Source organism: Macaca nemestrina, chromosome 7 (assembly GCF_043159975.1).
Source record: "Macaca nemestrina isolate mMacNem1 chromosome 7, mMacNem.hap1, whole genome shotgun sequence".
Classification (NCBI taxonomy): Eukaryota; Metazoa; Chordata; class Mammalia; order Primates; family Cercopithecidae; genus Macaca; species Macaca nemestrina.
The window spans coordinates 175,231,792-175,257,115 of NC_092131.1; the positions used below are offsets into that span (position 1 = coordinate 175,231,792).

The 25,324-nt window shown below is 43.3% G+C and overlaps 1 protein-coding gene across 1 annotated transcript in view; it reads left to right on the forward strand.

The window, feature by feature from the left end:
• The window catches only part of LOC139364036 (collagen alpha-1(I) chain-like), an 88,552-nt gene extending 78,043 nt beyond the window's left edge, over positions 1-10,509 (forward strand). Inside the window, exons 7-10 of the mRNA XM_071099265.1 lie at positions 4,714-4,827; positions 6,222-6,360; positions 6,839-8,370; positions 8,636-10,509. Of these exons, the coding sequence (XP_070955366.1) occupies positions 4,714-4,826 (113 nt within the window). The 3' untranslated portion in view covers position 4,827; positions 6,222-6,360; positions 6,839-8,370; positions 8,636-10,509. The remainder of the gene's footprint in view (positions 1-4,713; positions 4,828-6,221; positions 6,361-6,838; positions 8,371-8,635) is intronic.
• The last annotated feature ends 14,815 nt before the right edge of the window (positions 10,510-25,324 follow it).

Genomic DNA, 25,324 nt, shown 5'->3' on the forward strand with positions numbered 1-25,324 from the left:
TATAGGTGCTTTCTCAATTTGAAAACTAGAATGGAAGTCATGTTCAGAAGTGTAAAGAATTCTAAGAATGAGGTGGAGGTTAAACGATTGTTAGCAACCAAGAGGTTCCATTATTTTTTCCTTCAAGCATGTTGGTATGTGGAAAACGGAAAGCATATTAAACCACTCACTTCAGTTAGTTAAACCCAACATATTAGATCAATTATTAATCCTCTTTCATCTTTCTAATATCAAGACACAAAGCAATTGTTAGTTATAATTTGTAATCAGTAGCATGTCGTTAGTGGGCTGTTAATTGATTGTATCTACCAGTGCTTGCGTAGATGGGTTCTGTTGTTGTTGTTTGAGTTTCATGTTAATTCAATAGGAGTGGTAACTTGGTTTTTGGTGAGGACGGAAAGATTTTACATCTCATTTCACTGATTCTGTTTTCTTCTGAACATTGGACTTCTATGTGCTTATTTAAAAAACTATGTGGCTACTGCCATCTGTTGGATGGAATGAGAGTCCTGCTCAGACACGTGGCCCTTTAAACGCCCAGTGTCTGTCCCTTCTAACTTCACCATGTGTCTCCTCAAGGTAAGGCTCTGCCTTTGATCTACCTGCATGCATCCCAGCTTCCAGCCCCAGAACTGAGTTCATTTTGGGAACGTTTTCTGTGGTGGTGGGGCACTTTCTCTTCAGACATGTAAATGCTTTTTACTGAAGAGTGTGAGGTTGTTTAGCTTTCCAGTAAGACTTACAGCGTGAGGAGGCATGTCGAGGTGGGGACGGATGTGGCTGGGAGCATGTGTAGGAACAAGTATATTTTTAGCATGGGGTATAGAATCTACATTGGACTAATAGGCAGAGGAATCAAAGTTCAGCTGTAAATTGTGGTGCATATTGAGGCCAGTGATTTTATGTCTCTGAGCTGGCATTTCCTCAGCTGTAAGACAAGAGGACAGGACTAGGACTGAGAAAATCTTATGAGCTCAAGACCCACACGGCTCCGTCTCTCTAAGGAGTCATATTCAAAGAACAGCAGACCTAACAGCAAATACGAATTTAAGAAGAAATGCCAGTCTGATTTAACTGAAAAGCACAGAGAAGAACCAATCTACAGATCACGGGAAACACATTTGACCTGACTCCCTTTTCCCCCACTGCTTGGTTCTTATTTTTCTACTTTTCTCGGGCTGTGATTGTCAGCATCCTCCCTCCTCACCCCTCCTACTCTTTCTCTGCGGAGGGACTGCTTTCTCTCTCCACTCCTGTTCAGCTTTTTTCTTAGTCCTCCCCTCCTCCTCTAGCCCTCAGTCTCAGCTTTCTCTGTCCTTTGGCTGATTCTGCATCACAAAATTCCAAGAACCAGTCTTGGAGAAACTACCTGTTCTCTGAGATGGGAAACAAGTGAAGAAGCCGAACCAGGCAGAACACACTTCGTATTGGTCCAGGAGAAACACACACACACCCACACATACACACACACACACACACACACACAGACACAGAGCCAAGCCCTTCTGACAGCAAGAGCCTTCAACACTGTGACTGATACGACTACAATGCCTATAGCTGAATTCACTGGTTAGGGGGTGCACGATGGAATTTTGTCCCTTGAATTGGGGATGTTTAAAGATCCAGGCTATTTCACTCCTTCCTCTTCCCTTGCTAAAGAATGACCGGGGTCATTATTGAACTCAGTTCTCATTTGCCTTCTTAAAATTTGATGTCTGCAAAACCTGGAGTTTATTTACTTCTCCCTTTCCTCCTTTCTTCATTTAGTCCATCATGCCATTTGTTAATACCAGATTAGAGAAGGGGAGCATGTCAAGGAATTCCTTTATGATTTCTTCTCTGAGGATGAAGTCTTGGTTGAGTCTTCAGTGGACATGGTCAGGATGGATCCTGGGAGCGGGGCTGGGGCTCTGCGGTGTGTATGTTCTCCAGGGCAGTTATCCTGCTGGGGCTGGGCCAGCCCTCCTGCCCCAGCAGCCCCCATCTCTCTCTGCCCCACCCTGTCTCCTAGGTGAGGGGTGCCGGGATTGCTGTGTGGGGAGGGAATACGGCCAGCCTGCCTGGGCTCAAACCTTCAAGGAAATGAAAAATAATTTCTCCTTACAAGAGGTGAAAGGAACCTCCCCAGGCTCGTCTGCTGCTAGTTCTGTCAGTAGAGAGGCAGTTGAGAAGGCCCCAGGAGGCTGGGAGGAAAGGAAGTGTGCCCAGGCCCACCAAGGGGGAGGTCTACAGGAGAAAGGCCCTCTTTGTCATTGCTGCAGGGTAACAGCGAGTTTTGCAGTTGGTGATAATGATTCATTTCCTCAGTTGAGGTTTGGGAGGATTATAGCTAGAATTTGAAAAGTCGTTTCTATATCTGGCAACGAAGGAACTCTGAGTGATCACCATGTACTGTTTGGTGTTTTGCCATCATTGGTAATATCACTGTGGTAGGCAGCTTGGGCTGCTGTAACAGAACACTGTAGACTGGGGGGCTCACAAACAGCAGACATCCACTTCCCACAGTTCTGGAGGCTGGAAGGCCACGCCTGGGGGCCAGCTGGCTTGGGTTCCGGTGAGGACCGTCTCTGGCTGCAGGTGGTTGCCTTCTCATTGCATCCTCACGAGGCAGAAAGACAGTCAGAGAGCTCTCTGAGTCTCTGTCACAGGAGCACTCATCCCACTCATGAGATCTGCACCCTGATGACTTAATCACCTCCCCAAAGGCCCACCTTCTAAAACCATCACGTGGCGGATTAGGATTTGAACACATGAATTTCGTGGGAATGCAAACATTCAGTCAATAGCCATCACCAACAACACTGAAATGTAAATTGGAGGTGTCATATGAAAAAAGAAATGATCTAAATGAAGTTCCATGCTGTCATAATGGAGTTCTGCAGCCACCAATGTATGTCCTCTGGTTGAGTGTACAGGCGGTGTATGTATATGTGTAAGTGTATATGTATCTTGTGATTGTTCTGAGCATTCGTGATTTAAAGTACCTAATCAGCAATGAGCAGTGTTCACACTCCCGGCTGAGTAGAGCTAGCGTGTGTCTCTAAACACTGGCTGGTTGTGGAGGCAGAATGTTATCAGGATGCTCTGATAGATCAACAATGTCCTCTCCTGCTTTGCTTCAGGAAGGGGTGAACATTTGTTTACGGGTCTGACAGCATAAAAAGTGAACCTGCCGAGAATGGAGTCCAAGCACTCAAAGTCACTTTGCCTTCACTGGTGCTGAAGGATCCCCGTGGCTCATGGTCCACAGGCCAGAGAACTTATTGCTAGTGCAAATGCTGACCCAGTTCCTTCCACTGCGATGGACAGCTCCAGTTCCTAACTCAGCCCAGAGGAGCACAGCTCTTTTGTTTCTAGTATCTTCTAGTATAGAGGAGCTGTTGTTGAGGATAGGTCTGTGGAGGTGATCACCTCCCTTAGCTCCTGCACAGTAAGTGGATGCTGAGGCAGTCTTGAACACCAGAGCATAAGGCACTGGGATGTGTCCCCAGGGCTGTGCTGCCCTTGAGTGCCTTCCTGGTCTGTAAAGTTGCATGGTGGGTAGGAAGAGACGGAGGTCTGGCGCCTGGCAGCACACCATGACTGGGTGGACCTGACTCTCCTGGCACCTTGGGGGTGCAGAGCCACCACTTCATTCTCACGGAACTACGCTATTATGGGGTATCTTTGAAGGACATAGGAGACAATCTGAAGCATTCAGGAACCCCAATGCCTTGAAAACACTATCATGGGATGAATTATAATGTAACATACTAATAATATTTAAAAGGCAAAAGGAGGTAAGGTTTTAAGAGATTCACTATGAACTTTGACTTCAAGTCTATGGAATCCTGTTTTAGCTCATACCTCATTGTAGATTTTTTAAAAACTGCAGTTCATTATGGTTTTTTCTATTAAAATTGCCTATAAGTTGACTGTGAGTTTATCAGAAGTCCGTCTTTTCCCATTTTGACAAGGTCTAGTGACAACTGGTAAGAACTTAGAAGTATAGTCAGCACCAGCTACTTTCAACTAACTACAGGTGGGATAACTCTGCATTGCTGTTGGTTGATACAGAAGCTGAGACATGAGTGATATTCACTGCATAACTGGCAATGCTGGCACTAATGGGACCCTTCCCACAGGTCATGCCCTCTGTTGAGTGCACTGTGTAGAGGATCACATTTATTCCCCAGTGCAACTCATGGGACAGGGATTATCATCCTTATATTTAGGGAGGAAATTGAGACTCAAGAGAGGCTCAGGTAGCAGAACCAGGCTTGGATCCAGAGACTCTGACCCCAAAGCCGTGACTTATGGTGGGGAGCTCTGCTTCTTCCCAGAGGTTCTAGTGAGCAGCCTGGGGTGTGATTTCCTCCTATGGCGACTGAGAGCTCCTACTTTATGGTATCAAATCAGGGAGGGACTCCAGCTTGATCTGGCAGCTGCAGCTATAGACATTGTCCCTGCCCTTGTGAAACATAAAGACTTGTTAGTCTAATGGTAGAGATACGACATCAGTGTAACGTAATAGATACTAATCAGTTGCTGTTATTCCAAACACAACATTGCTTTATTATACTCTATGTAGTCGCTTTTTCTGTATGTCTATAAATCAAATACATTTTCCTGCATCCTGAGAGGTAACAGCCTAGATAAATACTTTATTTATTTAAAATCTGTCCACCTGTTCATCCGTCCAACACATATTTGGTGATTTTGATTAAATTCCAGGTGCCTTTGCTAAGAATGGAAGGACATACAAAGATGTGAAAATCCAGGCACAGCCTCTTCCTGCAAGGTGGCTCAGTCTAGCAGGGGGAGACCCTCTGTGTAAAGAACTCTGACGTAAGTGCGGTGGAAGCGTAAGGGTTTAGCAGAGAATGTGCTCTCACTGCGGGGCGGTCACAGAAGTATTGATGAGTGAGCAGGACTTGGAAAGGGCAGATGGGTTGGTAGAAAGGACACTGCAGATGAGCAAAGGGACGCTCCTGGGGAGTCTTGAGTGTGGGGGGGGGACTTAGGGATGTTCATGGAGGGGAAGAGCTGGGCAAGGCTGAAGAGTAGGGCAGGGCAGGGCATGGAGGGCTCGGCCCCTGGCTTGGTGGCTGGGACTGAATTCAGTAGGCAGTGGGGTCATTGAAGCTTTGAGAGCTGGGGAAAGCTATGACATGGGTTTGGTGGGAAACGCATGTTACTTAAAGTCAGGCAGACCCTGGTTGGAGTCCTGGCTCCAACTTTTCAGCTGTGTCTGCTTGGTCTGTTGCTCTCAGCCTGAGTTCCCACGTCAGTCACCTGAAGGAAACGGGCCTGCTTTGCGGTCTCGTTTAGAGGTCTTGTTCAATCGTGTGTGTAGAGTGTGCCCATGGGGCCTGGCCAGGGAGTTCTCCGAGGCACCTGAGGCTGAATCAGGGGTGGCCGTAGAAATGATATGAAAAGAGGGACAGGTCTCAGAGACAAGGAAGAATGACTAGAACTAGGAACCTGACAGGAGGTGTCCTTGTCCGGTGAGGGGGCTGCAGAGTGAGATGTGACCATTCTGGGCTGCCTTCCCCGCAGTTCCCGGCCCAGGCATGTAGTCGCTGTGGGGTCCTGAGCCCGGGACAGCCCTTCTTTGGAGTCAGGCTTTTCTTTGGACTATTCCTTTCAAGCAACAGCAGAACCTAGTAGTCTCTGCTTTCATACAAGGTTCTGACATCTGATGCCAGATTTACAACCTGAGGTGGCCAAAGACTTTTGGTTTTTCCTGAGGCTTAAATCAATGGTGTTGCTTGGCTTTCTCCCATGCAGCCAGGTTGGCCAACAAAACCACCCGCTGTTCTGCTTTGAATGCAAGACATGCTGCTGCGTGGCTCTTGATATTTACCTTATCCCGGAGCTGAGCTTCGTCTCTGTGGCGTGCAGGTGGAGCGGGCCCGGGAAAGACAGTCCTCTGGCACGCTTTCCACGTTTGGATGGCAGCCCCAGCTTCAGCTTCAAACACTTTTATCCCTGATGGCATTGTTTACAAACATGCTGGAAAAACAGAATTAGGGAACAAAATTATCTCCTGATTGCTGAACTGTGATGAGATTGATGCTTTTAAGCACTTCCCCTAGGGAAGCCAGGCAGGAATCTTCCAAGGGGAAAATGTATCATAAGAGAAGACTATTAAAAGTTAAAACTGGGCTAATGAAACCGATACAGGGAGAATCGTTTTAATTATCGATGCACTGTCTTAATTAAATTGCATGATTTCCCAGAATAACACATCCATCATCATCGAGTATGAGGACATGACCTGATTCTGGGGTCTCACAAGGGGCCTTTGGGTGTCTCTGAGAGGACGGTGATGAAAGACTCAATGAAGTTCGTGCTTCTGAACCCTGAATCCACTTCAAGGTGCCGTGTCAGTGCTGTGCATGTTCACCAGCAGATGTCACTGTTTACATATAAAATGCAAACAGCCCCCAAAGTTGGTTTTTTTTTTTTTTTTTTTTTACCCACCTTTATTCTAAAGCAAGACAAGCTTGTCCATGTTTTTTTCATAAAGCCTTATTCATCATGTGGTCATTTTTGTTCTGGGAAATAATGATATTGTTTATCTCTTTAAATAGCTGTACATGTAAAGGGAACTGGTTTATGAGAGACACTCATTTCACATACTAAGCTATCCAATCACATCTCACTTAAAAGATAATTGTTGAATACTTACAATTTGGCCGAAACCAGCTTCCCATGACAAAAGGTGTCCAAAAACAGCTAAAGAGCTGTGCTTCTTTAGGGGTCTTAAAACCTCTTTTGAGAGATGACAAATAAAGCAGCTTAGAATGTTGGAAGTTAAGTTCTAAAACTAAAAATGAGTGTCATATTGTTTCAGGGAGATAAAGGCCTGTGGGGGCTGGAGCAGATGGAAGGCTTTAGAGAAGGAAGCCCCAAGATAACGAGGGTGAATTCATCTGGTTGGGAGCGGAAAGGTACTGTGGGTTTTTGGGGTTTTTTTGTTTTGCTTTTTATGTTTTGGGGTTCTTTTGCTGAGAGAATAAAGGGCAATTATGTTTGGAGGATCTATTTGATGGACTCATGAAAAGCAAAATGGAGGGGGCTGATGTTATTACAAAATCCAGCTGTGAGAACAGGAACTCCTGCACTGGTAACTAGAAATAAATTCAGATTGGGAGGCATAAGGAAGGAAGACAAGACCGCCGTGCCAGCTTATTGACAGGTATAGTCACTATGTCTTTTTGTCTTCTCAGTCCAAAATCAAGATACAAGCATTGACACATGGTCAGACACTAAAACAGAAGGTTTGAAAGCAGGGCTGTTTGCAGAAACTCCAGGACATATGGATGCTGCATATATGCAGAGGAGAGAGTGACTTGAATCTCATGAACCTGTGGGGTAACAATGGTGCTGCCACTGAGGGAAATGGAAAACCTGGGCAGGAAGGTTGGCTTGCACAGAAAGATGTTTCTAGTCTGATCCATGTTGTTGAAGCTGATTGTGGGCCACGGCATGATTGGCAAGGCTGGAAGCTATTCAGGAGCCACTGACCTAGAAGTGGAAACGACGATAGGGAGGCGAGAGAGAAGGGCCAGGGTGTAGCCATCACGGTTTGTGTCTTAAGAAGCCAGCTCATTTTATTAAATTGCATACATCAGTCAGTAACATCCAGGAAAGAAGAGAACTGGAAACCTCCGCCTGGTATGGTGTACTCTTAGGCATGCAAGTTTCCGCTGACTCTGCACCCTCTCTGCCTTCACATCGTGGGAATTCATGACCGGACCCTTCAGCCTGCACGCCTCCACCTATCCTAGGGTTTCATCATCGTTACTCGGGACTCTCAAACATCTGTCCATCAATCAATGAGCTGCCCATCATACTTGCTCACCCCTTCCAGTCTCTGGGAAAGCAACCTGTTATCCAACGTGGAAGGTCTTGTTCTTGATAAGGTTCACTTTTCGAATTCTATGAGGGAGGGAGGGAAACGTGGCTGGAAGTTCAAAGCAGCCACAGCCATTTCCAAAACACATTCTCCTTCATTTTCCACTGACTCACTGTTGGATCTTGACAAACTCCTAACTAGAGCTGTGCCTTAGTTTGCTCAACTGTAGAATGGAAAAAAATGACCCATTCTATATTCAGATTGTGTGTCTGTCTGATGCATGTCAAGCCCAGTGGGGGCACACCCTTAGTAATGAGACATGTTAGCACCAATTATGTGCTTTTCACATTGGGCAGGTGTCAGGAGAGGCCTGGGGTCATAGGACCAGACTGCAAACAACACAATCCCAGAATAAATCCTACTAATTTGGCATAATTGATGAAAATGAAGATCAGATATTCGACCAGAGATGAGAAATTCATGGGCATGAATGCTGCAGCTCTGATTACTTTGCATATGAATGTGTGGTAAGAGGCAACATTTCTTTTGTTTAAAACCCTGTGCACTTAATTCACATTCAGAGAAAGGTTGTGGAATCATTCAGGCTCGTTGCAAACAAGGAACCAGGATGCCAACAAGGCCAATGTTGTTGTGAGAATGTTGAGCTATTAATCATAAAATAGCAAAACAGGGTGATTTTATTTATAGCAAACTGTCGCTACGCAGATAATAAAGACCCCTTTCAGAGCTTGCATTTATATATATATATATTTCTTTTTTTTTCCCCCACAGAAAAGTGCAGGCTTGTGCCATGATTTTTCAGATGAAATGAAAGCAGGATGAGGATGTGAGCCCTGAGTACTTGTGACTTTTAGACCAAAGTCCTTGGCATCAGCCAGCACTGCAGGATGGAGCAGGTGAGGTTCCGCAACCCTGTGAAGGGAGGCAAGGGTATTACTGGCGCCCTTTAAAAGCAGACTGAGTGCATAAACTCTCACTAGACTGCAAGTGAGTGAGCAGCCCCGGGAAAGCCCAGATGAGCTATTGTGCCTTCCTCGGCTTCCCCACCTTCTGTTGTGCTAGGAAGGGCTGGGGAGCCTGTCTGTGGCAGTCGGACATCCCTTCCCTGGCCCCTCTAGAGATGGATGCTACCTCCTTTTAGGAAGTGTGTGGGAGGGGACCGATTTGCAAAGGTTCGCTTGTGCTCAGTCCCTGCTAGGATGATCAAGCTCTTTTCAAAACTCAGGGGTTGGGCTTTTGCGGTTTCTGCATAGAACAGGCACTTAAATATCTGTGGAATTTATGAACGACTTCATGCATGCATTTGGTCCTGTATTCTGGTCCAAATAGAAGATACGGTAGGTAGACAAATACCACCTCCTACGGTAGGTAGACAAATACCACCTCCTATGGTAGGGAGACAAATACCACCTCCCCCCACAAAGACGTTTCTGTCCCAATCCCTGGAACCTGTGCATGCTAGTTGATTTGGAAAAAGGGTCTTCACAGATGTGATTAAGTCAAGGGTCTTGAGATGGGAAGATCATGCTGCATTATCTGGTAGACCCTAAAGACAATCGCATGTATCCCTGTAAGAAACAGACAGATATTTAACTACCTACAGAAGAGGAGAAGGTGATGTAAAGGTAGAGGCAGAGTGCTACAGACGGAATGTTTGTGCCCCCCTGCCCCCCACAACACACACAAGTTCATATATTGAAACCTAACCCTAATGTGATGGTTTTAGGAGATGGGGCTTTTGGGAAGTGGGAAGTGATTAGGTTATGAGGGCAGGGTCCTCATGAATGGGACGAGTGCCTTTTTCAAGAGGCCCCAGAGAGCTCCCTTGCCCTTCCACCACGTGAGGATGACCATCTACGAACCAGGAAACAGGCCCTCACCAGAGACTGAATCTACTGGCGTTTTTGATCTAACATTTCCCAGCCTCCAGAACTGTGAGAAATAAATTTCTGTTGTTTATTAGCTACTCAGTCTGTGGTATTTTCTTATAGCAGCCCAAACGCACTAAGACACAGAGATTTGCAAAGGTTCAGCCTTTGCAAATCGTGGTGCAGCCAAGAGCCACAATTGCCAAAGCTGCCAGCCACTGGAAGAGCTAAGGCCTGGATTCTCCCCTCTGGAGGGAGTATGGCCTGTGGACACCTTGGTTTCAACCCAGCGAAGTTGATTGTATACTTCTGGCCTCCAGAACTTTGAAGAATAGATTTTGGTGTTGTAAGGCACCAATGTGTGGTAGTTTGTAGAGCAACCACAGGAAACAAATACAGAAAAAACCATCTCCTCTTGAACCAAACTCCAAATAACCAAATTCCACTTTGAACTAACCAAATTCAAATTTCAGAATAAGGAGCAGGAGACATTTTTGTCCCACACAGGTATTACTGGGGCGATGTTATGAAGGTGGTGGGAATTTTTTAAAATAGTTTTAAAAATTATGAAAGTAGGAGACCATCCTGGCTAACACGGTGAAACCCTGTCTCTACTAAAAAATACAAAAAACTAGCCAGGCGTGGTGGCGGCGCCTGTAGTCCCAGCTACTCGGGAGGCTGAGGCAGGAGAATGGCGTGAACCCGGGAGGCGGAGCTTACAGTGAGCCGAGATCGCGCCACTGCACTCCAGCCTGGGCGACAGAGCGAGACTCTGTCTCAAAAAAAAAAAAAAAAAAAAAAAAAAAAATTATGAAGGTAAAACCCAGTCACGGCAGAACAAAGAAGCCAAAGAGTATATGGCAAAGTCTAAAATTCAGTGTGCCCTCCACTCCTGATTCCCAAAGGTCAGTCCTCTGTTTCTGTGTACTCTTCTTTCAATTATGATGAATACAAATACACTTATAGCTCCTTATTTTTATACAAACTGAATCATTTATTCACACCACACAGTTCATGTTTGGTTCACTTAAAAGTATATTTTGGGAGATCTTTCCATATTTGTATATAGGTAATTCCTCATTATTTTTCAACAATTGTATGGACATATCATAATTTAATCAGTCTAAACTGATTGCTTATCAAGGAAAATGAGATATAATTTTCCTTTGACAAGGACACTATGCCTTTAAACTGCACTTATAAGATGATAAAATACTTTTATTTCCCTAAGTCACGGCAAACTACTGTCATTGCTCTTAAAAGGCATCATGATTCATGAGGAGGTTTGGGTTCTGCCCAGGAACGCTAAGATAGTGGGAGAAGTCTGGGATCTTCTCAGTGGTAATATTCATCTGTGTCAAATGCAAACTATTGGGCACAGCCCAGGACCAGAGAAGGCTCTGAAACATGCTGGCTGAACGAAGAAATCAAACAACACACTGCTATTGTGTTTATCTGGGCCCTTACTTGAGGTCTCAGTGCTAGTAAGTGGCTGATCCAGGACGTTGACCCTGGCCAGCTGACACCCAAGACCGTCCACACTCTTAGCTAATCAAGGCAAATACTTTGGCTATCCATGGCTGCATTGCAAGCTACTCCCAAACTCAGCAGCTTAATACAACAGCAATCATTTATTTGCTCATGATTCTGCCATTTGGGCAGTGCTTGGTGAAAACCACTCATCTTCACTCCAGCTAGTATCTGCCTGCACTGGAATGTCCAAGAAGGATCATTTTACTCACGAACCTGGTGCTTCTGCTGGGTGGCTGGTACACAGGGGCTGATCCGGCATTTCAGTCTCCATGTGGCCTCCCTGTGAGACCAACATGGGCTTTCTTACAGTATGGTGGTCTTAGGTATTGGCCTTCTTACATAGCAGCTGACTTCTCCCGGAGCATACAAGCAGAAGCTGCATTATTTCTTACTTTCCAAACCTGGAAATTTAAGGACATCACTTCTGCTGCCTTGATTGGTGAAAGCAATCACAAGGTCAGGTCCGATTCAAGGGGAGAGGAAACAAACACCTCTGCCTCTTGTGGAGGGAGGGTCAAGGCCATTGCGAATGAGCCTGGGGGATGGGAGATACCGTTGTGGAAATCTTTGGAAACACACTCCACTACCGACAATTAAACATGCACATTAGAAAGCGATTGTAGGAGAAGAAAGAAGAGTCGCCAAGGGGATGGAGTTTGTAAGACTGACAGATTACTTCCAGCTTGCAGGATGAAAGCCAGAGATCATGGAGGACCTGCTTGAATTGGCATTGGTGGGTAGGTAGAAGCAGACATTTGCATGTGAGAAGAAAGTAGCTTCAGGAGCACAGTGTAAGCAAAGGCCCAAGGTGGGAGAGTGGGGGGTGTGTGTGTGTGTTTTCACCAAAAGATCTAGCAAGAAGAGGGTTGAAGAGCTGTGGGGTGATCTATTTCTAAATGAAAGATCGTACATAGTGCAGAGGTGGCTGGTGCTACTGGCTTTCTTTGGTTCCTAGGGTACTGCAAATAGGGTGGAGATGAAGACAAGTTCTCACCCTCTGGCTACACTGGCACGTGGGAACAGCCTTCTCTTGGAGGACGGTTGCCAGACAGAGGTATGTGGGCACCTATGCATTGCCATGGACCTCAAGATGAGAGTGGAGTGGGCCATTCTCACTGCTCCCACCCTGGAGCTGAGCCCCCTCCTGAGCCCTTGTTGCCGCGCCTCTGAGGCGGGCACAGCTGCGAATGGCAGCCGCGAGATAATTGTGGGAAGAGTATGCTAATCAGCAGATGCCTGCGATTAACTTGCCTTTCCTGTTGCCTGTCAAACCCAAGCTGCCTTTGTTGGAAAAGATAATTAAATTGGAATCAGATGTCTGCAGTACATATTTTATTCAGAGCCTTAGATGACAATAGAGGAAGTTGACTTGCCGTCCACCTTCAGATTCCCACCTTCGTCCACGCTCAGGGCCTGAGCTTGGCGTCTACTCTGTGAGCTTCTTGTTGAACAATCAAGGGGCACCACTGGGTGCTTATGAGCTTATTAATGCTAGTATGTTGTCAAAATGCATCTTTGTTCCTGTGAGAGTGGATGAAACCTGTCTTGGAAAGTGTGGAATCCAGATCGACTGGGTACTCTAGCCAGCGTCGTCCCTGTGCACTCCCCTCATGCACCCTGTTTGCCTCCTGTGTGATCCGAGGGGACCAAGGGCTCTGCTCCCCTCCCTCAGTGAGGCTGTCCCCACGTGCCATCATGGTGCTCGAGCTCAGGGCCTGCACATGCTTTTCTGCCTCTTGTGGACGGCTCTGCCCTGCTCCGGCAGGTGACAGTCATGACGGTGACTTTGGCTCAGTGAATGCCCAGGAAGCTCGTTAGATTTCTTTTCTTCGTGTGATGCATTAGCTCTGATACATCTTATAAGATGGGAAAGTGAAGAGTGCTTAGGGGGCGAGAGGTTCTTTCTTTTGAGTACAAATGGTAGTTTTCATTAAGGACTTTATATGAGGAAAAGATTTGTAAGGAGAAACCAGTATGCCCTGTCCCACCTTCTTCCTCATACTCCAAGCCTCCTGTCATCCTCACAGTATCGTTGCTCTCCCTCCATGCCTGGGACCCTGGAAGGATGAGTAACTGGCCTAGTCTCTTGTTTGTTAGCAATGGAGAAAGGAAGCCAGAGAGTGAAACACGTGTGGGAGACCCGACCTAGGAGACACAGGACCAAGACATGGCTCCTTGTAATTAGTTATATCAAACTGCAAATCTTCTGCACAGCAAGGGAGACAACAGAGTGTAAAGGCAACCTGAAGAATAGAAGAAAATATTTGCAAACCATATACCTGACAAGCAGTTAATTTCCAAAATATCTAAGCAACTCCCAAGACTCAATAGCAAGAAAACAAATCATCTGGTTAAAATATGGGCATAGGACTTAAATAGCCATTTCTTAGTTTTGCCTCTCTCCACAGAGACTTTCTAAAAAAACTCAAAAAACAATAACAAAAAAACCCTTAGGGGAGGTGAATCTGCTGAAAAAGCAGGGAAACCTGGCCAGAAGCTGCCTTGGGGTGACATAGGGAGCTGTGATGTCCGGCTGGCCTGGGACAGCACATGTGTGCACTGTGACACAGGGAAACTTCAGGAGGAGGGCCTGGGAGATGGCGCTCAGCACGGGGAGGGAGTTGTGCCTGAGGATGGTCTGGATAGGGCAGTTTGCCTGTGAGTGGGGAGGGTGATGGGAGTCACTGGTTTGCTACAGGTTACACGTTCTGCCTGTGAGGTCATGCAGGAGGGTGGAGAGCCATCCACGACCTGCCAGTCAATGGGAAAAATACTGTCTCGGTAGTACTTTTGAATTGTTTGAATACTTGCTTAAGGTGAGCAAGGACCTTAACCTTAACCAAACTTTGGCGAGGCTCCTCTGAGCACGCTGCACCCCCACTTTTATTTATTTATTTTTTTGAATGAACCTTATCCTTGGTCCTATCTTTGATCTGCCTACCCCAGTGCTGACCAGAAATCCTGTGGTCAGTTTAACGAGAGTCCCTGTACCCTTGATGCCTAACTAAGTTTCTGGTATGAATTTTCCATCTGCTCCTTCCCTCTGTTCATTGTCCCCACCTGTCCCTGCTGTATGCAGAGTCACTGAGTTCAAGCTCTCTCCCATTGACAATAGACTTAAATGAAGTCTTCCTCGCTATTTTAACAAGTGTCAGAATAACTTCTCTTTTACATGGCCTAGGGCCTAACACGCCAGAAGCCCCACTGGTGTAATTCCATGCTCCCTGCAACCGCATTTGTCCGTTTCCCCTCTGCCCCCACACTTGCTCACCTCCAGGTGCAGTTGGAAGCCATGCTCCATTAAGTGGAGAAAGATTTGACCAGAACCTGAGTAGGGAAGATCTCTGTGTGCCTTTTTTTCCATCTTAGAGGCATCCGATTGTAACACAAGCTGGAAGGTTTTTATGGGGTGATTTCTTCTTCCTTGAACATGGTTCACTCTTCAATATCAAGCTCTGTGCGATCTCTTGAAATAATTAAAATAGAGTGGATGGTTAGGTGATGTTGCTGCCTGCCAACCTTCTGAATGAGGACCTGGCATTCAGAAACTAGCTCAAATGTGTCACTCTTGGTATTTTTTCATTGAAATTCACCAACACTGTCTGAGTCCACCCTTCACATTTAATGTATTAAGACCCTATACATTGTAAGACACAATGAGTTATTGGATTAGAAATTGGGAACACATCACTTTGACTTGTAAGGACTCATGTCATACCCCAAATGGATGAGTTGACTCTCAGGGATTGTAATTAATGGGCTTCCTACCAACGGTACCTGCTAATGGACAAAGGGTCATTCAGCACAGACAAGAACTTTGTCCCAAGTATGTGTTTTATAAGGTAGTGGCTGAACGTCAAGTCAGAGGTAGGAAAATATTCTCTAATTTTCTATTCTGAAATTGATTTCCAGCATGAGAATGGCACACAGTACATACAGCATTCCCCTGCCACTGAACGCTCATGCCCAGCTGCATTTAGGTTCTGAGGGAGGCCTACTTTGAGGTTCAGGATGTGTAACAGCCCAATGTTGGAGTTACTGTTACTGTTAAAAAGTGAATCCAGCCCCAGCTTCCTGGAGACAGTTTGAGTTTATACCTTTGTCCCAGCGTTTTTATTGATAGTGCCTTGTTCACCCTCAAAGATACTCAGTTTTGGCTGATTTTTAGATCATAAGGCCACCCTAGTTCTAGCATGTTGATGAAGATGTGGTTTACTTCATTGTACAGAGTCCTTTTCATGAGGACTTTTCTCATTTTTCTTAATCCTCAAGACCAAGGATGTTTGTACCACTTCTTATTAACAATTTTGTCATTATGTTGGAGACAAAGATCACATAACAGATCACAGTTCTGTTTTTACATTGAGTTTATGGGAAACTCAGAACTATCTCTAGTAATGCTACAGGTCTACCCTCTATAAATTTTTGTTTGTTTGTTTTTGAGATGGAGTTTCACTCTCGTTGCCCAGGCTGGAGTGCAATGGCACGATCTCAGCTCACCACAACCTCTGCCTCCCAGGTTCAAGCGATTCTCCTGCCTCAGTCTCCCGAGTAGCTGGGATTACAGGCATTCGCCACCATGCCCGGCTAATTTTGTATTTTTGGTAGTCTGGGTTTCTCCATGTTGGTTAGCTTGGTCTCAAACTCCCGACCTCAGGTGATCCACCCACCTCGGCCTCCCTATAGTGCTGGGATTACAGGCGTGGGCCACCACGTCCGGCTCCCTCTATGCATTTTTATATGATCTCAGTCTATTTGCTCCCAATTCTTGACTTTTTGCTTATAGCATTGTTCTTAATTTTTCAGACTCCTTTGAATCAATTCTGGACAAGACAATTATAAAACAATTATAAAGGCTAAATTTAACATTCATAGGCAAAAATGAACCTTAGCCTAAGTCTTGTACATTATCTAAAAACAAATTCAAAATGGAGCATAGACACAAATCTACACAACTTTTTTTATAACAGGGGAAAATGTTTGCAATTTAAGACTAGGCAAGAGTTCTTAGACTAGACACCAAAAGCAAGATCTATTTTTTAAAAATTTGTAAACTGGGCTTTATTAAATTTGAAAACTTTTTCTTTTCTACAACACACTCTTTGAAGAAAATGGAAAAACAAGCTACAGACCTGAAGAAAACATTTTCACACCACATATCTGACAAAGGACTCCTATGTAAAATATATAAAGAACTCTGAACTCAACAGAAAACAACAAGAATTGAATATGAAAATGGGAAAGAGACAAACATTTCATCGGGGAGTATATTCAAATGGCAAACAGCCTATGAAAGGTGTTCAGCATCGTTAGCCATTAGGAAAATGCAAACTAAAACCACAGTGAAATATTGCCACACACTTAACAGAAGGGCTGTTAGAAAGAAGGAAAGTGCCGAATGCTGGTAAGGATGGCAGGATGCAGCAACTGGATCTCTTACATTTAGCTGATGGTGACGTGAAATAGCACAGCCTCTGAAGAAAACATTTGGGCAGTTTCTTCAAAAACCAAACCTGTAGCTACCATGACACTCAGCAATTACACTCCTGAGCATTTACGCATGTGGAATGAAAACATGTTCTATATAAAAACCTGTGCCCCAATGTTTACAGCAGCTTTATTTGTAGCAGTCAAATAAAATGAAACAGCTCAGATGTCCTTCAACAGGTGAACGGTTCAACAAACTGGTACATCCCTGCCATGGAATGCTACTCTGCAGTAAGAAAGAATAAGCTATTGCTATGCTGAAAAGCCTATAGCTGAATCTCTAGAAAAGTATGCAGAGCAAGAAAGGCCAATCCCAAAAGGATACATATCATATGTTATATATGTATAATATTCTTGAAAAAGTACAGAAATTGCGACGACATGAGTATTTGCCAGGAGTTAAGGAGAGGTATAGGTGAGGGGAAAGTGTTGGTTGCAGGTAAAAGTCACCATGAAGGAACCTTGTGGTGACAGAAATATTCTGTATCTTGGCCGTATTGATGCCAGTATTCTGGTCAGGATATTGCACTGTAGTTTTGAGGAACTGTCATGCTTTGCTTCACAGCAGCAGCACTATTTTTCACTCTCACTAGCAGTGCACAAATGTCCCAATATCTCCGCATCCTCACCAACATCTGTCTTTGTTTGTTGTGATAACTGGCATCCTAATGGGTATGAAGTGGTTGTAGTGTAGCTTTGCAAAATGCTACTACCATTGTGGGGCACTGGGGAAGTGGTACACAGGATCTCTCTGTATTACTTCTTAACAAGTTCATGTGAGTTTACAACGATCTCAAAATCAGAAATTAATAAAAAAGTGATATGCTTATTGCCAAAATTAGACAGTCATGAAAACTGTAAAGATGAAAATAAAAATCACCCTTCATCCCACTACTAAGAGGCGGCAGCATTTGGTGGCTTTGGAGGTAAAAATCTTTGGTGTCATTTTTTAACCTCACCATGGTTTAACTTTGTTGGCCTCTGTTTTCTTATCAATAAAATGGGAATGATACTAGTGTAAAGAATTGTTAAGGGGTCTAACAATTTACCATAGTTGCAAACTAACAGATTAGTCTGCTGCAGTTTCACGAATGCTAGGAAGAAGACCCATGATTCCTGGGCCAGAACGTAGCAGGACCCACAGCAGCAGGAGTCACTCAGTTCTCTAAGCCCCTCTTTCCCCCGGGAACCACAGGAGGGCAAGGCAGTGACTCTACCCTCAGTGTTGGAGTTACAGTAGAGTAGCTTAGGGAACTCAAAACATTGATATCAGGCAGTAAGCTTGCATGACCTTCGCCTGGAGGTATTTTTATTATATTGGACAATAAACCCAATTGCCCTATCTCTGTCTTACAATGCTAAACTTCCCTTGAAAGGACGGATCGTTCCCAACAAAGAAAGTTGGTCCCTCTGATTGAAAACAATGCCAAAATTCAATAGACACGTGGGAAATGGTCCACCAGCCATTCCATATGTCAAGATATTTCTGTGAGTTTGTTTCTTCAGGGGGAGGAAAGAGTAAAGGCTTCACAGGTAAAGGCTTACACAGTGCCTGGAACATGGTGACTCCTGAATAAAATTTAGTTTCCATCTTTCAAAAAAATTTTACAATCACAGACAGCTCTTCTAGTCGCTGGTCATGTCATATATCTTTCCACCTACACTTTCCATCAAATTTCCATGAGTTCTGGCCTACGTCTAAAATACCAGTGTCTTTAACCACGTTTCCTTTCTTTGTCTCCTTGTTCTTCAAGAAATCAAGAAGTTCCAGAAAATAGCTACAGAGGATGGTAGGAAGCTGCCAGCTTCATCTCCCAGGATAAAGTTGATGAAATTATCTGTGATTCTAACAGCTTTTCAGACTGTGAAAGATTCAATTCCATCTACTTGGGCCAGTAATAGCTTTTAAAACTCTCTATTCCTGAGTTGCTTCCTAGTTTATTTTTGTCCTAAATCTTATTTTAGAAGTATAGATTTAAGTGTTTTTTAAACATGGAATGAATAGAGAGGTGGGACTTGTTCATGACAATTCAAAGTAGAAGGTTTGGTAGGAAATGAGTTTGAAGCGAAAACTTACCTTTCATTCTGTCGCATTTCAATGTTGCATTATGGCCAGGGGACCACAAAGGAAAGACTGGAGGATGTTACTAAAAACTTTCAGTCATAACAAATATTTTTCTCCCACTTCAGTCTTTTCAACTCTGCATAAGCCGAGACTTAGGACATCGGACAGGAAACTACCAGGATCTCAGTTCTTAGAAAAGTCTAGTGAAGATTTTTAAAATTTCTGTGCAAATGAGTGGTCTCTGATATTCTTAGTGATTCTTCCAACTTAAGGTCTAGGCCAAACAGAAGGTGAAATAATCTTCTTCACTTTCTATTGAGACAGAACACTCCAGAACCCAATGTAGTTTCTCATTTACATTTTCCCTTTAGAAAACATTGTTCCTTTAGAGTTAACAGACGCATGACACCGCATGTTTCTGTAAGCTCTAAAGGGACAATATTTTCAGGTGGTTATAATTTTCTTGTGATAGAACTAGTAGAGATATGGAAGGAATGCCTATTGTTTCGGAACCAAGAAATTTTAGAGGCCACCTCCATTAGTAGTTAGTTCAAAAGAGACTTTTTAAAAGCCCTCTACTGAACTTTCGGCATAAAACTGCATGAGCTGCTGGAGGAGAAACAAACAGCCACAGTCTCTACATTTTAGTATCAGGAAACATGTGGAATTTGCTCAGATGGACAAGGTAAGCTAGGGAGACAAAGGAAGGTTGCAGGCAAGGGGTGCTCCAGAGGTGGAGAGATACCAGGGGAATTAAAATCACCCTAAATCCAAAAATACATAAAAAAGAAACTGGACAGATCAGAGCCGACTGCAGGAAAGAAGTTCCAACGTACCCACCATTTAACAGACCAGACTCTTGATTAAAAGAGATAGACTCCGTTTAATGGAGCATGCATGATTTAAGAGATGGCCTTCCAAAAGCACAACTTCTGGAGGGAGAGTAAAGGAAAAAGAGAAGGAAAAAGCATCTTCCAGCAGTTGGGCAGTGATGAGGAAAAGAAGTAAAAGGGAAGAGTTAGGTTCTTCCAGACAGAAGCACCACAAACCCTGCAACATCACTGAAACAAAGAAACAAAAACAAAACCCTATTATAAATCATCTGACCTTTGCTAGACAGAAAAAGGTCCCATTAAACCAGGAATCATTTAAAACACCTCAATATCGTTGAAATGAACAAGAAAAAAATTAAATCCACAGAGAACTTGATTTGCAGAAAGTCATGAAATGAACTTTTACACAAATCTGTCCTCAAAAAATAATCATAAAGAAGAAGAAAACTGTAAATCTACATTTCAAACAGAATTGTGTGTACTCAAGTATTTTAGGATATGATAAAACACTTTGGAATAGAAACTCAAAAACTAGAAACAGAAATGGACAATAAACAAGGAGAAAGTTTATAAAAGTTGATTGAATTCAGAAGGAAATGGAAGAAAAAGACAAAATTGTCTCATAAATAAAAATTAAATTACAGAATGCCCAAAGGAGAATAGAATCAAATGCAGATTTTAAAAAGGGGCATCAGAGAAAGGCAGGAAGGCAGCTACCAGAATGAAAATGGTGTAAAGAGGGCCAGCCACAGTGGCTCACACCTGTAATCCCAGCACTTTGGGAGGCTGAGGTGGGTGGATCATTTGAGGTCAGAGTTCAAGACCAGCCTGGCCAATATTGCAAAACCCTGTCTCTACTGAAAATACAAAAATTAGCTGAGCATGGTGGCAGGAGCATGTAATCCCAGCTACTCAGGAGGCTGAGGTGGGAGAATCACTTGAACCCAGGAGGTGGAGGTTGCAGTGAGCTGAGATCGTGCCGCTGCACTCCACCCTGGGTGACAGAGCGAGAGGAAGAAAGAAATGAAAGAAAGAAAGAAAGAAAAGGAAGGAAGGAAGGAAGGAAGGAAGGAAGGAAGGAAGGAAGGAAGGAAGGAAGGAAGGGAGGGAGGGAGGGAGGGAAGGAGGGAGGGAAGGAAGGAAGAAAAAGAAAGAAAAGAGAAAGAAAGAAAGAAAGAGAGAAAGAAGAAAGAAAGGGAAAGAAGAAAGGAAGGAAGGAAGGAAAGAAGGAAAGAGTGGGAGAAAAAGTAGGGGAAATGTAAGATAGGCTAAGAAGGAATAATATTACTATTACTGAAGTCCCTGAAGAAGAAAAACATGTCAACACAGCAGAACTAATATTTAAAACTATAATCCAAGAAATATTTCCAAAATTAGAAAAAGATTCGAATCTACATATTGAAAGGACTGACTGACTACCTGGGAAAATTAACCAAGAATGATCAACTCTGAGGCGGTTCCTAATAAAACTATTAGATTTCAAAGATGAAGATGAAATTCTTATAATCTGCAGGGTGAAAGTACAAATAATTCTATAAAATGAAAGAGTTAGACCAGCAGCAAAACCAATGCACAAGGCAAGGCAACAATAGAGCAATATTTCTTAAAAACTTAGTGAAAAAAGGTTCAGGATTCTTCATTTCCCTCCTTTTGTCTACATTTATTAATTAGAATACAATTATGAAGAAGAACGGTCTCTTCTTCCCCATCTACTTCTTTGATTACTTATTTACATCAGTATGTGCTCATGACTATTTATTTTATTCTATGAGTTAAAATCCAGTGTTACCATTATTTATGTAATTGTGCAGATTGTTCCAGTATGGACAATTGGAGACTCCTTCAAGTTGGCTCCTGGCTTTTTAAATTTCCAAGTAGAAAATTCTTTCTATTATTTGTTTGTTTTTACTAAATTTTCCTTTTATTATATTGTGATGTGTAGATGTATTGTATTGTATTGTAATTATTGTATTATGCAGTGTAGTATTGTATTGTTGTATTGTGTAGTATAGTGTTGTCATCCAAGAAAATATTCAGATTATGCATCTGACAAAGAACTAGTGTCCAGAATCTAGGAGGAACTCAAGCAAATCAGCAGGAAAAAACAAATAATCGCATCAAAAAGTGGGCAAAGGACATGAACAGACGTTTCTCAAAAGAAGATATACAAACAGCCAACGAACATATGAAGAAATACTCAACAGCACTAATCATTAGGGAAATGCAAATTAAAACCACAATGAGATACCACCTTACTCCTTCAAGAATGGCCACAATTAAAAAGTCAAAAAAGCAGAACAATTGACAATTGCAGATATGGGACCGTATCCTTATAGCAGAACAATTCACAAGTGCAAGGATATGGGACCAATTTAAGTGCCCATTGATCAATTAATGGATAAAGAAAATGTGGTATGTACACCATGGAACACAACTCAGCCATAAAAAGGAACAAAATAATGTCTTTTGCAGCAACTTGGATGGAGCTGGAGGTCGTTGTTCTAAATGAAATAACTCAGGAATGGAAAACCAAATACCGTATGTTCTTACTTATAAGTGGGAGCTAAGCTATGAGGATGCAGAAACATACAAAGCAATATAATGGACTGTGGGAATTCCAAGGTGGGAAGAGGTACGAAAGAGGGTGAGGCATAAAAGACAACATATTGGGTACAGTGTACACTACTCAGGTGACAGGTGCACTAAAATTTCAGAATTCACCACTAAAGAACTCATCCATGTAACCAAAAACCACCTGTACCCCAAAAACTATTGATAATAGTGAAAAAATAAATAAAATATTTATTCATAAAAATTACTAATATTCTTTTTTGTGACCTGAGCCATAGAATAAGATAAATATTCATGAGTCCATGCCTTTATATATAGTCAAATAAATAAATCAGAGAGAAGAGGTAGCTTTTCCTCACAGTAGAATTTGCAAATAATTAATGTAGACAGAAGAAGGGAAATAGAGAATCACTGTTAGGCAAACACCATAAAATTAAAGGCATGCAAGATCCACCAATAAATGCTAAAATTAGTCACATACATTGAGAAGAAACTTTGAAGATCTGTATAGTCTCAAAGTATCTCCCTCAATACACTTACCAATTATAAAAGGAAAGATAGTAACTTTACAGTGGAAAAAAATAGCAGGCACCAACTTAACCAAATGATTAAGGTAAACCAGAAAGAACTGAGGAACTGCTACAGACTATAATAGAACAGATGAAATAACAAATCAATACAATGTGGAATCCTGGATAGAATTCTGAAACAAAAAGACAAAGTCAAAAAATTGTAAAACACATGAAAAGATGCTCAAAATCACTGGTCATTAGGAGTTGCAGATAAAACTACAATAAGGTATCAAGTACCTGTTAGAGTGAATTAAAAATACTGACAACACCAAGTGCTGGTGAGGATACAGTACCACAGTAACCTGCTGGTGAGAATGCAAAATGGTATAGTCTGGAAAAGAGTTTGGAATTTTCTTAAACATTTAAACACATGCAACATCAAGAATATACCCTTACGTGAACTATGGACTTTGGGTGACTGTGATATGTCAATGTAAGTTCACCAATTATAACAAATGTGCTGCTCTGGTAGGGGATGTTGATGATGGGGGAGGCTGTGTGTGTGTGTTCAGGTAGGGGCTCTATGAGATCTCTGTACCTTCTGCTCAATTTTGCTGTGAACCTGAAACTGCTCTGAAAAATAAAGTCCCATAAGTGTTTTAAGTTAAACATACACTTATGACTCCAGAAATCCTACCTCTAGATATTTATCCTAGAGAAATAAAAAGTTGTGTTTATAGAAAAACTTGTTTGTGGATATTTGTAGCTAATATAACAATACCGTATCCCATATGGAACTGCCCTGATGGCTATGTAGTATGAAAGATGTGTCCTACCACACAGCAATACCTGGGATGCAGGTTTTTTCTGCTGCAGGCTAAAGGCCAGTGTCTACCTATCGGCCCAGAAGGCTGGCAGTGCTTTGGCCGAGGTCTCACTCAGCATATTCCTCCTTTGAGCGGTAACTTCCTTCCTTTATTGGAAAATGTGTAGTTTAATACCACATGTCGCTGTAGTGTTTTTGTGCAGGGTGGATCCAAGTTTCGGGAAGCCTGAAGCTCCCACAGTTTTTGTGATCCTCATTAACAAAAGAATAGAAGGCTACACATACAAAATTAAGTACACTGGAGAATATTTTTTAGTATAGAGGGCTACACATACAAAATTAAGTACACTGGAGAATATTTTTTAGAATAGAAGGCTACAAATACAAAATTAAGTACACTGGAGAATATTTTTTAGAATGAGAAAATAACAAATGTTTAGAAGCTGAAAAAAAAAAATCACAAAATCCAGGAAAGCGACATCATGTTTTTATTAACTCCCTGTCACATTTCATCATACGTGCTTCTTGCAATTTTTGACTATGTACTCTTTGATCAATTTTGCAGGCCATTTGCATAGAGAGGTTCAGAAGATCCTTCTTTCTTCTGATTGATTTACATTTTTATTTATTATTGATAGTTGGGATGCATAAAACATGCAACTCTACATAGACATGTACCCCCCATTTGCAGTATTGATTGGAAGCCGCCTACACATCTAAGAATTCTGATCAATACTAGTTTGTGCAATTCTCATCAAAAAGGAAAAACCAGCCCACCTGGTTTGTGATCCTCACCGAGTGTGTTTCTAAGAGAGAGAGACATTTTGTTTTGACTGTTGCCTGTGGTGACCGACTACTGGGCTCACGATTCTCAAGTCTGATGCTGATTAGGCCTGAACATTTCACTGCCTACACATTTCTGTTGCCATGATTCATGGCTTAGAGAAGGGTAGAGGATTCCTGCTGGCAGAACTGGTTTCAAAATCACTCAATAAACCTAGCCTTGGTGCTTTACATTTCAGTGTAGCTTACGGGGGCGTTTGGCATCTATTCCATTTTCTTTAGCTGAAACTATGACAACAGCATAACCCTTGAACGCCCTATTTCAAAACCTTGTGGAAACATGTATCTTCATCCATTTTTCTTTTTGTGCAATCGAATTATATCAAGTATTGCTGGCCTTGCACCCCTGAGCCTCACCCCTGAAACAAAAGCCCCTAGAGGGCACCCTGCTTTGCCCCTGCCCTCACTGATGTTTGTGTTGTCACTGCTTCGGACTGTGGCCTTCCCCCTGTTGTCATCTGATTTCCATCCGCTTCTAACCTCGTACCACCTCGGTGGTGACACCCCTTCCCAACAGGTATGAAGAGGTTTCCTGCATCACACAACTTGCTGAATTTCAGGTTTTCTTTGCAATCACACAAGTGGAAATATTTGAATGGTGGTCACAGTGGAGGTGATAGTACTGGTGGTCGAGAGGTTGGGCAAAGTGGTGGTATTGGAGGTGGTGGTGGTGTTAGGGGTCATGGAGGTGGACATTGTGGAGGTGGAGGTGGTGGGGTCGGTGGAGGGACGGTGATGGTGGAGGTGGTGGGGTCGGTGGAGGGACGGTGATGGAGGAGGTGGTGGGGTCGGTGGAGGGACGGTGATGGTGGAGGTGGTGGGGTCGGTGGAGGGACGGTGATGGAGGAGGTGGTGGGGTCGGTGGAGGGACGGTGATGGTGGAGGTGGTGGGGTCGGTGGAGGGACGGTGATGGAGGAGGTG